The sequence below is a fragment of the Callionymus lyra genome, chromosome 6 (assembly GCF_982586985.1).
Source record: "Callionymus lyra chromosome 6, fCalLyr1.hap1.1, whole genome shotgun sequence".
NCBI lineage: Eukaryota > Metazoa > Chordata > Actinopteri > Syngnathiformes > Callionymidae > Callionymus > Callionymus lyra.
In genome coordinates, this window is record NC_141823.1 from 174,775 (window position 1) to 189,936 (window position 15,162).

The window sequence follows — 15,162 nt, forward strand, 5'->3', positions numbered from 1 at the left end:
CACACACACACACACACTCACACTCACACTCCTGCCCTCACACACACACACACGCACGCACACACGCACGCACGCACACACTCACGCCCTCACACACACACACTCACACTCCTGCCCTCACACACACACACTCACACTCCTGCTCTCTCACACACACACACACATAAAACGTAAACTTCAGACTCTCTTGTAAAACGAAGTTTCATCGACGTCTTCAACCGTCAACGATGTTCCTCAGAAACTTCCTGTTGACGATCAAAGTTGCCGACTCAGCAGAAGATAAAAGCAGAAGTCGTATCTCAACCAAACTACTTTATGATTGACAGGCTCTGGGACACAAAGACAAAAGTCAAACGATAGAAAGACATGTTTCAGGAAGTCATGAGTGACAGAAGATCTTTATTGAAGACGTGACAACAGATCAATCTTATCGTTTATTTCACCTTCAGACGCGTCACATTATTCAACGATTAGAAAATATAAAAGCAGCTGCGACACCATGAGTGACGACACGTCTGCACCTCAGGTTCTTATCCAGGTGTGTCTTCTGCAGGTGTGTCTTCTGCAGGTGTTCCTTCTGCAGGTGTGTCTTCTGCAGGTGTGTCTTCTGCAGGTGTGTCTTCTGCAGGTGTTCCTTCTGCAGGTGTTCCTTATGCAGGTGTTCCTTATGCAGGTGTGTCTTCTGTTGGGGCCTTGTTGTCGTCAGGCTTCATGGCAGGAAAGAGCAGAACCTCCTGTGGAAGAAGATCAACATGTCTTTTCTGCTCAAGTCTTTTAAAGTTTCTGAACCTGAAGATCAATCCAAATAAAAAGACATTTATTTCAATAGAACTTTAACTGAAAAACCTTGCGTTGGTTTGGAAGAAAGTCAACGTACAGGAGCGTCTAATACGCTTAAAAGTCACATTTAGATTCAATAACTAAATATTACGAGCATGTCATGTTTGTTCAGACACACACACACACACATACAATACAATCATTTCCTCGAACATTTCTTACTTCCTCAGCTGTGCCAGTGTCTGAGAGACTCCAGTAGGGGGCAGCAACGAGGCCTGAGTCACTAACTTTGGTTAATTAAAAGTTAAACTATATGAAGTTCATGAGGTGCGGATGCAGAGAGAAACTTACTAGTTATAGAATTATAATGTATTATTCAAAATATCATGATTCATACGCGTTTAATGAAGAAACGCTTCAGAGACAGAACGATCGTCATCCATGATTATTAATTATTATTATTGTTATCATTATTATTATTATTGTCATCATTATCATTATTATTATTATTGTCATCATTATTATTATCATTATTATTGTTATCATTATTATTATCATTATTATTGTTATTATTATTGTTATTATTATCATTATTGTTATCATTATTATTGTTATCATTATTATTATCATTATTGTTATCATCATTATTATTGTTATCATTATTATTATCATTATTATCATTATTATTATTATTATCATTATTATTATTGTTATCATTATTATTATTGTCATCATTATTATTATCATTATTATTATTGTTATCATTATCATTATTATTATTGTTATCATTATTATTATTGTCATCATTATTATTATCATTATTATTATTGTCATCATTATCATTATCATTATTATCATTATTATTATTGTCATCATTATTATTATTGTCATCATTATTATTATCATTATTATTGTTATCATTATTATTATTATTATTGTTATTATTATTGTTATCATTATTATCATTATTATTATCATTATTATTGTTATTGTTATCATTATTATTGCTATCATTATTATCATTATTGTTATCATTATTATCATTATTATTATTATTGTTATCATTATTATCATTATTATTGTTATCATTGTTATTATTATTGTTATCATTATTATTATTATTGTTATTATTATTGTTATCATTATTATTGTTATCATTGTTATTATTATTATTGTTATTATTATCATTATTATCATTATTGTCATCATTATTATTGTTATTATTATTATTATCATTATTATTGTTATTGTCATCATTATTATTGTTATTATTATTATTATCATTATTATTGTTATTGTTATTATTATCATTATTATTATTATTGTCATCATTATAATGTTATTATTATTATCATTATGAGTCACTTCTGCAGCTCGACCCGTGATGAGACTCATTGGAGATGAAAGCTCTAGGATCATGAAGGTGTTCCCAGGTGAACGTTGAACACACCTTGATGTTGTTGGAGTCGGTGAGGAACATGGTGAGGCGGTCGATGCCCATCCCCCAGCCGGCCGTGGGTGGGAGTCCGTACTCCAGAGCCTTGCAGAAGGTCTCGTCGATGAACATGGCCTCGTCGTCGCCCTCAGCTTTGGCCTGAATCCACGACAACATGTCCAGTTACTGTGGCTCACCCTCCAGATGTTCTCTTGAGATGTTCCTCACCATCGCCTGCTGCTCGAACAGCTGCCTCTGCCTGACGGGATCGTTGAGCTCGGTGTAGGCGTTACACACTTCCTTCTTCATGACGAACAGCTCGAAGCGCTCCGTCAGACCCTTCTCCGCTCTGTGCCTGAACATGTGTCAACACGTGGAGCCACAAACTTTCTTACGCATTTTATTATCATTTCATTCAACACATTTAAAAAACAAAAAAACATTTAGTTTAAAAATCTTCATTCAAGTTTCTTGTCACTGGGACATGAAGACGTCACAGAACCTACTGGGTCCGACTCCATCACGCGAGTCTGTGGCCACAGAACCAACATGGTGACTCACCACTTGGCGAGCGGGCTCATGATCTGGGGGTGATCGCAGATGAACGTGGGGTTGATGCAAGTCACCTCCAGGAAGTCTCCGACCAGCTGCAGAGAGAGATGTCAGTCGTCGCCACAAGAGGGCGAGCAAGAGTAAGAACCTTGTCCAGCAGACGAGCGGTGGTTCTCGGTGCAGGACAGTCCACTTCCTTCTGAGCGCACAGGTCGTCGAAGAACTTGCGAGTTTCTGGTGAAGGATGAAGGACGAGGGTCAACCAAGGGTTGAAGCTTGAAAAACGAAAAAACCATCTTCTCACCAGCGCTGTCGTAGCTGTCAGTCGGCGGGAACTTGACGCCCAACACCTTCTCCAGGTCGTGAGTCATACTCACTCGCCTGAAGGGAGGCGTGAAGTCGATCTCGTAGGCCTGACCCTCCGGACCCTCAGGGTGGTACGTGACCTTGTACCCTCCATGGATGTGCTTGACCATTCCTGAACATATAGTGTTACTCTGCATTACTCATGGAGCCTCTATAGTGTTACTCTGCATTACTCATGGAGCCTCCTTAGTGTTACTCTGCATTACTCATGGAGCCTCTATAGTGTTACTCTGCATTACTCATGGAGCCTCTATAGTGTTACTCTGCATTACTCATGGAGCCTCTATAGTGTTACTCTGCATTACTCATGGAGCCTCTATAGTGTTACTCTGCATTACTCATGGAGCCTCTATAGTGTTACTCTGCATTACTCATGGAGCCTCTATAGTGTTACTCTGCATTACTCATGGAGCCTCCTTAGTGTTACTCTGCATTACTCATGGAGCCTCCTCAGTGTTACTCTGCATTACTCATGGAGCCTCCTTAGTGTTACTCTGCATTACTCATGGAGCCTCCTTAGTGTTACTCTGCATTACTCATGGAGCCTCTATAGTGTTACTCTGCATTACTCATGGAGCCTCCTTAGTGTTACTCTGCATTACTCATGGAGCCTCTATAGTGTTACTCTGCATTACTCATGGAGCCTCCTTAGTGTTACTCTGCATTACTCATGGAGCCTCTATAGTGTTACTCTGCATTACTCATGGAGCCTCCTTAGTGTTACTCTGCATTACTCATGGAGCCTCCTTAGTGTTACTCTGCATTACTCATGGAACCTCTATAGTGTTACTCTGCATTACTCATGGAGCCTCTATAGTGTTACTCTGCATTACTCATGGAGCCTCTATAGTGTTACTCTGCATTACTCATGGAGCCTCTATAGTGTTACTCTGCATTACTCATGGAGCCTCTATAGTGTTACTCTGCATTACTCATGGAGCCTCTATAGTGTTACTCTGCATTACTCATGGAGCCTCTACAGCAGGGGTCGGGAACCTATGGTGTGGCTCTTTTGATGATTGCATCTGGCTCGCAGATTTCGGCTTTTCAGATAAAACATAAAATATTATCACTTGTTTCAGGGGCGGGCAATACGTCGATCGCGATCGAAGCTGTTGCGAGTAGATCGCGTGATTTAATAAAATATGATATAAGAAAATAGTAAAGAGAGCTCTGATTGGCTGCTGTGCATATTAATCAAATGGTTATTGCGCCGATTGGTTGAACATTTGATTGACATGCACAGCAGCCAATCAGAGCTCCCGCCCCTTCCACTGAACGCACTGAAAAGATCATATGAATCGAGAATAAAAAGAGCAAAACGTGCGACAGTCATTTTACGCAATTCAGAAAAACGATATAGAATTATAAGCTTGTTTTTTTTAAATAATATATCGAACAAAATAATGCGCGTTTGATCGCTTCAGGTTCTTCTCTAGAGTCACAGAAACATGACGTCACTTCAGGTTCTTCTCTAGAGTCACAGAAACATGACGTCACTACAGGTTCTTCTCTAGAGTCACAGAAACATGACGTCACTTCAGGTTCTTCTCTAGAGTCACAGAAACATGACGTCACTTCAGGTTCTTCTCTACTAGAGTCACAGAAACATGACGTCACTTCAGGTTCTTCTCTACGAGAGTCACAGAAACATGACGTCACTTCAGGTTCTTCTCTAGAGTCACAGAAACATGACGTCACTTCAGGTTCTTCTCTACGAGAGTCACAGAAACATGACGTCACTTCAGGTTCTTCTCTACGAGAGTCACAGAAACATGACGTCACTTCAGGTTCTTCTCTACTAGAGTCACAGAAACATGACGTCACTTCAGGTTCTTCTCTAGAGTCACAGAAACATGACGTCACTTCAGGTTCTTCTCTAGAGTCACAGAAACATGACGTCACTTCAGGTTCTTCTCTAGAGTCACAGAAACATGACGTCACTTCAGGTTCTTCTCTAGAGTCACAGAAACATGACGTCACTTCAGGTTCTTCTCTAGAGTCACAGAAACATGACGTCACTTCAGGTTCTTCTCTAGAGTCACAGAAACATGACGTCACTTCAGGTTCTTCTCTAGAGTCACAGAAACATGACGTCACTTCAGGTTCTTCTCTAGAGTCACAGAAACATGACGTCACTTCAGGTTCTTCTCTAGAGTCACAGAAACATGACGTCACTTCAGGTTCTTCTCTACGAGAGTCACAGAAACATGACGTCACTTCAGGTTCTTCTCTACGAGAGTCACAGAAACATGACGTCACTTCAGGTTCTTCTCTAGAGTCACAGAAACATGACGTCACTTCAGGTTCTTCTCTAGAGTCACAGAAACATGACGTCACTTCAGGTTCTTCTCTACTAGAGTCACAGAAACATGACGTCACTTCAGGTTCTTCTCTAGAGTCACAGAAACATGACGTCACTTCAGGTTCTTCTCTACGAGAGTCACAGAAACATGACGTCACTTCAGGTTCTTCTCTAGAGTCACAGAAACATGACGTCACTTCAGGTTCTTCTCTAGAGTCACAGAAACATGACGTCACTTCAGGTTCTTCTCTAGAGTCACAGAAACATGACGTCACTTCAGGTTCTTCTCTAGAGTCACAGAAACATGACGTCACTTCAGGTTCTTCTCTAGAGTCACAGAAACATGACGTCACTTCAGGTTCTTCTCTACGAGAGTCACAGAAACATGACGTCACTTCAGGTTCTTCTCTAGAGTCACAGAAACATGACGTCACTTCAGGTTCTTCTCTAGAGTCACAGAAACATGACGTCACTTCAGGTTCTTCTCTAGAGTCACAGAAACATGACGTCACTTCAGGTTCTTCTCTAGAGTCACAGAAACATGACGTCACTTCAGGTTCTTCTCTAGAGTCACAGAAACATGACGTCACTTCAGGTTCTTCTCTAGAGTCACAGAAACATGACGTCACTTCAGGTTCTTCTCTAGAGTCACAGAAACATGACGTCACTTCAGGTTCTTCTCTAGAGTCACAGAAACATGACGTCACTTCAGGTTCTTCTCTGGAGTCACAGAAACATGACGTCACTTCAGGTTCTTCTCTACTAGAGTCACAGAAACATGACGTCACTTCAGGTTCTTCTCTAGAGTCACAGAAACATGACGTCACTTCAGGTTCTTCTCTACGAGAGTCACAGAAACATGACGTCACTTCAGGTTCTTCTCTACTAGAGTCACAGAAACATGACGTCACTTCAGGTTCTTCTCTAGAGTCACAGAAACATGACGTCACTTCAGGTTCTTCTCTACGAGAGTCACAGAAACATGACGTCACTTCAGGTTCTTCTCTAGAGTCACAGAAACATGACGTCACTTCAGGTTCTTCTCTAGAGTCACAGAAACATGACGTCACTTCAGGTTCTTCTCTAGAGTCACAGAAACATGACGTCACTTCAGGTTCTTCTCTACTAGAGTCACAGAAACATGACGTCACTTCAGGTTCTTCTCTACTAGAGTCACAGAAACATGACGTCACTTCAGGTTCTTCTCTACTAGAGTCACAGAAACATGACGTCACTTCAGGTTCTTCTCTACTAGAGTCACAGAAACATGACGTCACTTCAGGTTCTTCTCTACGAGAGTCACAGAAACATGACGTCACTTCAGGTTCTTCTCTAGAGTCACAGAAACATGACGTCACTTCAGGTTCTTCTCTAGAGTCACAGAAACATGACGTCAGGTCCATCAAAGTTAAGCTGCAGGTTTCAATGAAAGCGCAACAAATGCTGGTTTTCCTTTTGTGATCGAGTCCTTAAAACACACTTGCATTAATACACCATCACATGATGACTATTTGTAAATGACCTTTATCTCACGAATATAATAAGAATACGCAGAAACACAAACACGTTAAACAGGTGCAGGTGAGACACATTCTAATGACGTCAGAGACGATCAGACAAAGCGATGATGATGTGAAGTTACTGATGAACAGTTTTATTCTCGTTAAACTTCATCTGAAATTTAATTAATCCACTTGTGTGATTCATATCAGACATGTTTAAAATTAACAAATATAAACTGTTAGTTTGAATTCATGTTTTCATTTGTTTTTGTTTTTTTCATGATCACAGAAATGGAGAAATTTTAGTCCTGTGCTTCATTTAAATATGATGGACATATTGAAATGGAGGCATGGAAAGGGATGAACCCGTCTGAATTCTTTGTTGATTTTGATGAACAAAGGAAAAGGGCTTGAATTCGTGTCAAGCACAGATTCTTACATCTGAATATTATTTATATGGCTCCCACTGAAATCAATTTCCAAATATTTTGCTTTCATGGCTCTCTGAGTCAAAAAGGTTCCCGACCCCTGCTCTATAGTGTTACTCTGCATTACTCATGAAACCTCCTTAGTGTTACTCTGCATTACTCATGGAGCCTCTATAGTGTTACTCTGCATTACTCATGGAGCCTCTATAGTGTTACTCTGCATTACTCATGGGGCCTCTATAGTGTTACTCTGCATTACTCATGAAACCTCCTTAGTGTTACTCTGCATTACTCATGGAGCCTCTATAGTGTTACTCTGCATTACTCATGGAGCCTCTATAGTGTTACTCTGCATTACTCATGAAACCTCTATAGTGTTACTCTGCATTACTCATGGAACCTCCTCAGTGTTACTCTGCATTACTCATGGAACCTCTATAGTGTTACTCTGCATTACTCATGGAGCCTCCTCAGTGTTACTCTGCATTACTCATGGAGCCTCTATAGTGTTACTCTGCATTACTCATGGAGCCTCCTCAGTGTTACTCTGCATTACTCATGGAGCCTCTATAGTGTTACTCTGCATTACTCATGGAGCCTCCTCAGTGTTACTCTGCATTACTCATGGAGCCTCTATAGTGTTACTCTGCATTACTCATGGAGCCTCCTCAGTGTTACTCTGCATTACTCATGGAGCCTCTATAGTGTTACTCTGCATTACTCATGGAGCCTCTATAGTGTTACTCTGCATTACTCATGGAGCCTCTATAGTGTTACTCTGCATTACTCATGGAGCCTCTATAGTGTTACTCTGCATTACTCATGAAACCTCCTTAGTGTTACTCTGCATTACTCATGGAGCCTCTATAGTGTTACTCTGCATTACTCATGGAGCCTCTATAGTGTTACTCTGCATTACTCATGAAACCTCTATAGTGTTACTCTGCATTACTCATGGAACCTCCTCAGTGTTACTCTGCATTACTCATGGAACCTCTATAGTGTTACTCTGCATTACTCATGGAGCCTCCTCAGTGTTACTCTGCATTACTCATGGAGCCTCTATAGTGTTACTCTGCATTACTCATGGAGCCTCCTCAGTGTTACTCTGCATTACTCATGGAGCCTCTATAGTGTTACTCTGCATTACTCATGGAGCCTCCTCAGTGTTACTCTGCATTACTCATGGAGCCTCTATAGTGTTACTCTGCATTACTCATGGAGCCTCCTCAGTGTTACTCTGCATTACTCATGGAGCCTCTATAGTGTTACTCTGCATTACTCATGGAGCCTCCTCAGTGTTACTCTGCATTACTCATGGAGCCTCTATAGTGTTACTCTGCATTACTCATGGAGCCTCTATAGTGTTACTCTGCATTACTCATGGAGCCTCTATAGTGTTACTCTGCATTACTCATGGAGCCTCCTTAGTGTTACTCTGCATTACTCATGGAGCCTCCTTAGTGTTACTCTGCATTACTCATGGAGCCTCTATAGTGTTACTCTGCATTACTCATGGAGCCTCCTCAGTGTTACTCTGCATTACTCATGGAGCCTCCTCAGTGTTACTCTGCATTACTCATGGAGCCTCCTCAGTGTTACTCTGCATTACTCATGGAGCCTCCTCAGTGTTACTCTGCATTACTCCATGACTTCAGTCATGAACATGTCGACTAATGTTGATTATTTGAATTTGTTCTTTTTAGAGTAATAGTCAAAAACGAGCTAACCTGTCTTAGAACAAAAATACTTGAAACATTAAGTTTAAAGTTTTACAGTAACATTCCACTGTAGCTGCCGACACTGATGCCTTCACTGCCGTCAAACCCTAACGTGGTCCTCGTACCTGAGAGCAGCTTCTCTGTGATCTCCATCAGGTCGTGGTAGTCGGCGTACGCCATGTAGAACTCGCAGGTGGTGAACTCTGGATTGTGAGTGAGATCGATGCCTTCGTTCCTGAACTGGCGCCCGATCTCGTAGACTCGGTCGATCCCGCCGACCACGAGCATCTGCGAGGAGACTTGGATGAAGCAGCTGCAACAAGAGTGTTATTGAGCCGGAGTGTGGACCTTGTGGTAGAGTTCAGGAGCGATCCTCATGTAGAGCTTCATGTCCAGCTCGTTGTGGTGAGTCACGAACGGACGCGCCACGGCTCCGCCCGGGATGATGTTCATCATGGGGGTCTCGATCTGCACCGGGAGAGGCATCAGCTCCACACAAGTCGTCTCCGACACACCAGTCAAGTTACCTCCAAAAAGCCGAGCTGGTCCAGGAAGCTGCGCAGGTACGTGATGATCTTGGCTCGAGTCACAAACTTTTGTCTCACGTAGTCGTTGAGGATCAGGTCCAGGTAGCGCTGCCTGAACCTCGTCTCCTTGAGAGTGGAAGTGAAAGAGCTTCAGGTCCGACACATAAACACACTTTCTTCAAGGACTCTTGTCTTCTACTTCAAAGTACACGTGTAGTATTATTAAATACTTTGGTTTGGATCAGTACCTTGTCTTTCAGGCCGAAGTGCAAGTGAGGCAGCATGTGCAGACACGGAGAGAGAAGCGTCAACTCAACGGGAATGATGCTGAGTTCGCCCTTTTTCGTCTTCCCGGGGTTCCCTCGCACGCCGATGATGTCACCGCGCCTCAGCTTGTTGTTGATGGCGAAGAACGCATCCTCAGACGAGTAGGCTCTTCAAATAAGACACAAGATGAACAAAACAATCCAAACACTCGTCCTTCGACGTAGTTCACCTGGAGTTGGCCATGACCTGGAGCTTCACACCTTCTCCTCGCAGGTCGTAGAACAGCAGCTTCGCACCAGACACTCTCTTGGCGTGGACGCGACCTGAGGACGGTTCAGATCAACAACGGTTCCAATCCTTCCACAGAGACTTCCTGTCCTGATTCAACACCTGACACATTGAGCAGCACGTCCGTCAACTGGTCTCCGGGCTGCAGGTGCTCGTACTTCTCGATGAACTCCGTGAGGGACAAGTCCACCTTGAACTTGTGTGGGTACGGGTCCTCGGACGTGCCCTTCAGCTCCTGGATGGCCTGGGTGCGGATTTTGTAGTATTGCTGAGAAGAGAAAACATTTCAGGACTTGAAGAACGGTTGAGTCAAGAGAAGGTTTCATGAGATCATCTGTAGAAGGAGTCAAAGGTTAGATGTTGGACAACATGAAACAATAAAGAAGTGAAATAAAGAAAACAAAGTCTAAACTTGAAAGTAAACATCTGTGGTGTTTGAAAGAAGCATTTGTTCAGTAAGTCCAGCATCTGCAGATGCAGCAGCTCACGCACGTGTTTCCTTCTGTTCATGATTCACAAACGACAGTCAAATAATAATTATGAAATACTTCATAAAGTTCATGTTGATTATATGATTCAAAACGTTCTACTTTATAAAACACTGAAGTCATGGAGCCTTACATTGGGGTCGAGGGTCTCCTCGTCCAGGTCGTTCTGCTTGTCGTCAGTTTCCTTCTTCTGCTCCTTCACTTTGGCCTCCTTCTCTCCAGCCTTCTTCTCCGCCTTCATCCTCCTCTTCTGCTCACTGCGACACACACCGGTTTCAACAGTCGTTCAGATATCACACAAGTCTGCGACGGCGACAAAAGGTTGGTTGTTTTCTCAGTGGAAGGAAAAGCCACCAACCTTCCGTCACCTCGCCATCGGATCCCATAAACCTGCGCCGCAGCCGTGCGTGGCCAGGTGTGTTTTAACCACCGTCCGCCGACCACACAGGCTCGACACACCTGCTGCGCTCTGGCCACACACAACATGACCGTCTACCTGAGGGAGTTACAAGAGCAGACACAACATGACCATCTACCTGAGGGAGTTACAAGAGCTTCTACCTGAGGGAGTTACAAGAGCGTCTACCTGAGGGAGTTACAAGAGTGTCTACCTGAGGGAGTTACAAGAGCGTCTACCTGAGGGAGTTACAAGAGCGTCTACCTGAGGGAGTTACAAGAGCGTCTACCTGAGGGAGTTACAAGAGTGTCTACCTGAGGGAGTTACAAGAGCAGACACAACATGACCATCTACCTGAGGGAGTTACAAGAGCTTCTACCTGAGGGAGTTACAAGAGCGTCTACCTGAGGGAGTTACAAGAGTGTCTACCTGAGGGAGTTACAAGAGCAGACACAGCATGACCATCTACCTGAGGGAGTTACAAGAGTGTCTACCTGAGGGAGTGACAAGAGCAGACACAGCATGACCATCTACCTGAGGGAGTTACAAGAGTGTCTACCTGAGGGGGTTACAAGAGCAGACACAACATGACCATCTACCTGAGGGAGTTACAAGAGTGTCTACCTGAGGGAGTTACAAGAGCAGACACAGCATGACCATCTACCTGAGGGAGTTACAAGAGTGTCTACCTGAGGGAGTAACAAGAGCTTCTACCTGAGGGAGTTACAAGAGTGTCTACCTGAGGGAGTTACAAGAGTGTCTAACTGAGGGAGTTACAAGAGTGTCTACCTGAGGGAGTTACAAGAGTGTCTAACTGAGGGAGTTACAAGAGTGTCTACCTGAGGGAGTTACAAGAGTGTCTACCTGAGGGAGTTACAAGAGCGTCTACCTGAGGGAGATACAAGAGTGTCTACCTGAGGGAGTTACAAGAGTGTCTACCTGAGGGAGTTACAAGAGTGTCTACCTGAGGGAGTTACAAGAGTGTCTACCTGAGGGAGTTACAAGAGCGTCTACCTGAGGGAGATACAAGAGTGTCTACCTGAGGGAGTTACAAGAGTGTCTAGGTAGTTACAAGAGTGTCTACCTGAGGGAGTTACAAGAGCGTCTACCTGAGGGAGTTACAAGAGCTTCTACCTGAGGGAGTTACAAGAGTGTCTACCTGAGGGAGTTACAAGAGTTACAAGAGTGTCTACCTGAGGGAGTTACAAGAGCTTCTACCTGAGGGAGTTACAAGAGCTTCTACCTGAGGGAGTTACAAGAGCGTCTACCTGAGGGAGTTACAAGAGCGTCTACCTGAGGGAGTTACAAGAGTGTCTACCTGAGGGAGTTACAAGAGCTTCTACCTGAGGGAGTTACAAGAGTGTCTACCTGAGGGAGTTACAAGAGCTTCTACCTGAGGGAGTTACAAGAGTGTCTACCTGAGGGAGTTACAAGAGCGTCTACCTGAGGGAGTTACAAGAGTGTCTACCTGAGGGAGTTACAAGAGCTTCTACCTGAGGGAGTTACAAGAGCGTCTACCTGAGGGAGTTACAAGAGCGTCTACCTGAGGGAGTTACAAGAGTGTCTACCTGAGGGAGTTACAAGAGTGTCTACCTGAGGGAGTTACAAGAGTGTCTACCTGAGGGAGTTACAAGAGCTTCTACCTGAGGGAGTTACAAGAGCGTCTACCTGAGGGAGTTACAAGAGCTTCTACCTGAGGGAGTTACAAGAGCGTCTACCTGAGGGAGTTACAAGAGCGTCTACCTGAGGGAGTTACAAGAGCTTCTACCTGAGGGAGTTACAAGAGTGTCTACCTGAGGGAGTTACAAGAGCTTCTACCTGAGGGAGTTACAAGAGCGTCTACCTGAGGGAGTTACAAGAGCGTCTACCTGAGGGAGTTACAAGAGCGTCTACCTGAGGGAGTTACAAGAGTGTCTACCTGAGGGAGTTACAAGAGTGTCTACCTGAGGGAGTTACAAGAGTGTCTACCTGAGGGAGTTACAAGAGTGTCTACCTGAGGGAGTTACAAGAGCTTCTACGTGAGGGAGTTACAAGAGTGTCTACCTGAGGGAGTTACAAGAGTTACAAGAGTGTCTACCTGAGGGACTTACAAGAGTTACAAGAGTGTCTACCTGAGGGAGTTACAAGAGTTACAAGAGTGTCTACCTGAGGGAGTTACAAGAGTGTCTACCTGAGGGAGTTACAAGAGTGTCTACCTGAGGGACTTACAAGAGCGTCTACCTGAGGGAGTTACAAGAGCAGACACACTCGACGTGAAAGACTCAAATACTTGATATCGTCTCAAAAGATCAAGTGGTTAAAAAAATGAAACCATTGACCAACAATCTTCATACAAGTTTAGACGATGACACAAGGAAAATAAATACATGTCATTGCGAGAATAAAGAAGTGTTTATATGTGTAAAGATCTTCTCAGACCAGGCTTAGTTTAATTACAGTTGAAATACAGACACATTTAAAAAAAATGTCGGTCCAGGTTCAACACATCGATTTCATGGAAGATAAAGAGGAAATGATTCATCGTGGATTTATAATCTGGTGGTTAAAACTGACCAAAGTCCAGCTTGTGAGTTTAGAAACATTTGTGCTGATGATTGTAATAAGAGTTTAACATTTTTATTTGTTCAGGCTTTTCTTTGATTCTCTGGAACTCTTGTGTTTTTCTCACTGTTATCTTGACCTTTAAAGTATGTACTTTATTGAATATTGTTTTGATTGTTTAAGTTCTTTGTGACCCTGGTCTGGAAAAGTTCTCTATAAATACAAATTACTTAATTCTTAGAAGGTTATCTTTAGTGGAGCGAAAGTATCAAGACATTCTATTCTATGTTAATCTTTGTTTTATGTCGTTTATCTTTAGACTTAGAATGATGTAATCTTGCACTTTGTTTTAGAAACTTTGTTCTTGTTTTTATTTTACTGTGAGATTCTATCTATATATAGATATAGATATATCTATATATATCTATATATATCTCACTAGTTTATCAGAGAACTGTGTAGAAACCAGTAGATAAAAGATACTGAAGTTCACAAACTCTTATTGATTTTCATCTTTCATGAATGTTTTGAGTCACGAAGAGACAAAACATTTTATTTAAATACAATGAAGTTTGAATGTTATCGATTCGTATCGTTTTGCCATAAAATCATGACGAAACGAAACAGGCTGTTGCCGCGGTGGCTGCTGGGAAGAGTAGTCCCACTGATGAAACCTCGCGTTCCTTCAATGAAGCACCGGAAGGAGCTTTAATGTGTGTTTTCCCTGAAGAACATGTTCACCGCATCCACGACATACACGAGACTAACGGTTGCTGAGAAGGAGAGAAAAAATGATTTACTTTTTGCTGAGTTTCCCTCCGTCCGCCTCAGTCACGTCAGCCATGTTCTCGAGTGGTGTCCAGAAAGAACTGCGCATGCGCGTGGTCTCAAGAAAGCCGCGAGATCCTGGTGGTGCGTTCAGGTGTCAGAGGAAACTAGACTGTTGTGGAAAGAAACTGGTCCGCAGTTTATATATACAGTAGTATATATATATATAGTTATTACGTCATGTTTTGTGATGTCATTCATATCTTTGTGAGCCAATCCAGTTCCAGGACCAGGACCACGTGACCGACTATCAACAAACCCTCCTTTCCAGGAGCTCCGAATACACCTGACCAGGGAGGCTGAGGAGTGAGACCCCTATAGGTTAGTTTAGGTTAGGTTAGATTAGATAAGGTTAGGTTAGGTTAGATTAGATTAGATTAGATTAGATTAGATTAGGTTAGGTTAGGTTAGATTAGATTAGGTTAGGTTAGGTTAGATTAGATTAGATTAGGTTAGGTTAGGTTAGGTTAGTTTAGGTTAGGTTAGATTAGATAAGGTTAGATTAGGTTAGGTTAGGTTAGATTAGATTAGATTAGATTAGGTTAGGTTAGGTTAGATTAGATTAGGTTAGGTTAGGTTAGGTTAGATTAGATTAGGGTTAGGGTTAGGTTAGGTTAGGTTAGTTTAGGTGAGGTTAGGTTAGATTGGATAAGATTATATTAGGTTAGGGTTAGATTAGATTAAATTCGATTAATTAGGTAGAACTTTATTGATCCTCAGGTCTCCTTAAGAAATTG

The 15,162-nt window shown here is 42.5% G+C and overlaps 1 protein-coding gene across 2 annotated transcripts; it reads right to left on the reverse strand.

Moving 5' to 3' along the window:
* Positions 1 to 421: 421 nt before the first annotated feature.
* kars1 (lysyl-tRNA synthetase 1) lies at positions 422 to 14,523 on the reverse strand. Of its 2 annotated transcripts, XM_087793610.1 has the most exons (15): positions 14,398 to 14,485; positions 11,018 to 11,155; positions 10,793 to 10,916; positions 10,274 to 10,439; positions 10,113 to 10,206; positions 9,865 to 10,051; positions 9,617 to 9,742; positions 9,438 to 9,557; positions 9,215 to 9,377; positions 3,072 to 3,245; positions 2,916 to 3,001; positions 2,777 to 2,862; positions 2,444 to 2,570; positions 2,231 to 2,374; positions 422 to 734 (listed from the first exon to the last, which is right to left on the reverse strand). In XM_087793610.1, the coding sequence occupies exons 2-15, from the start codon at positions 11,143 to 11,145 to the stop codon at positions 666 to 668; spliced, it is 1,794 nt and encodes a 597-aa protein (XP_087649736.1). In that variant the 5' UTR covers positions 11,146 to 11,155; positions 14,398 to 14,485; the 3' UTR covers positions 422 to 665. The 2 variants fall into 2 exon arrangements, with proteins under 2 accessions (XP_087649736.1, XP_087649737.1); XM_087793611.1 differs by lacking the exon at positions 11,018 to 11,155 and having other exon boundaries at positions 14,398 to 14,523.
* Between the last annotated feature and the right edge of the window lie 639 nt (positions 14,524 to 15,162).

Excerpts from the sequence above, each read along its gene's own strand:
- kars1 (XM_087793610.1), bottom strand. The coding sequence starts at position 11,145 with ATGTTGTGTGTGGCCAGAGCGCAGCAGGTGTGTCGAGCCTGTGTGGTC. Across the intron at positions 9,378-9,437 it reads CTCCTGAACTCTACCACAAG|ATGCTCGTGGTCGGCGGGAT; the intron begins GTCCACACTCCG and ends GTCTCCTCGCAG. Across the intron at positions 2,863-2,915 it reads CCGCTCGTCTGCTGGACAAG|CTGGTCGGAGACTTCCTGGA; the intron begins GTTCTTACTCTT and ends CTCTCTCTGCAG.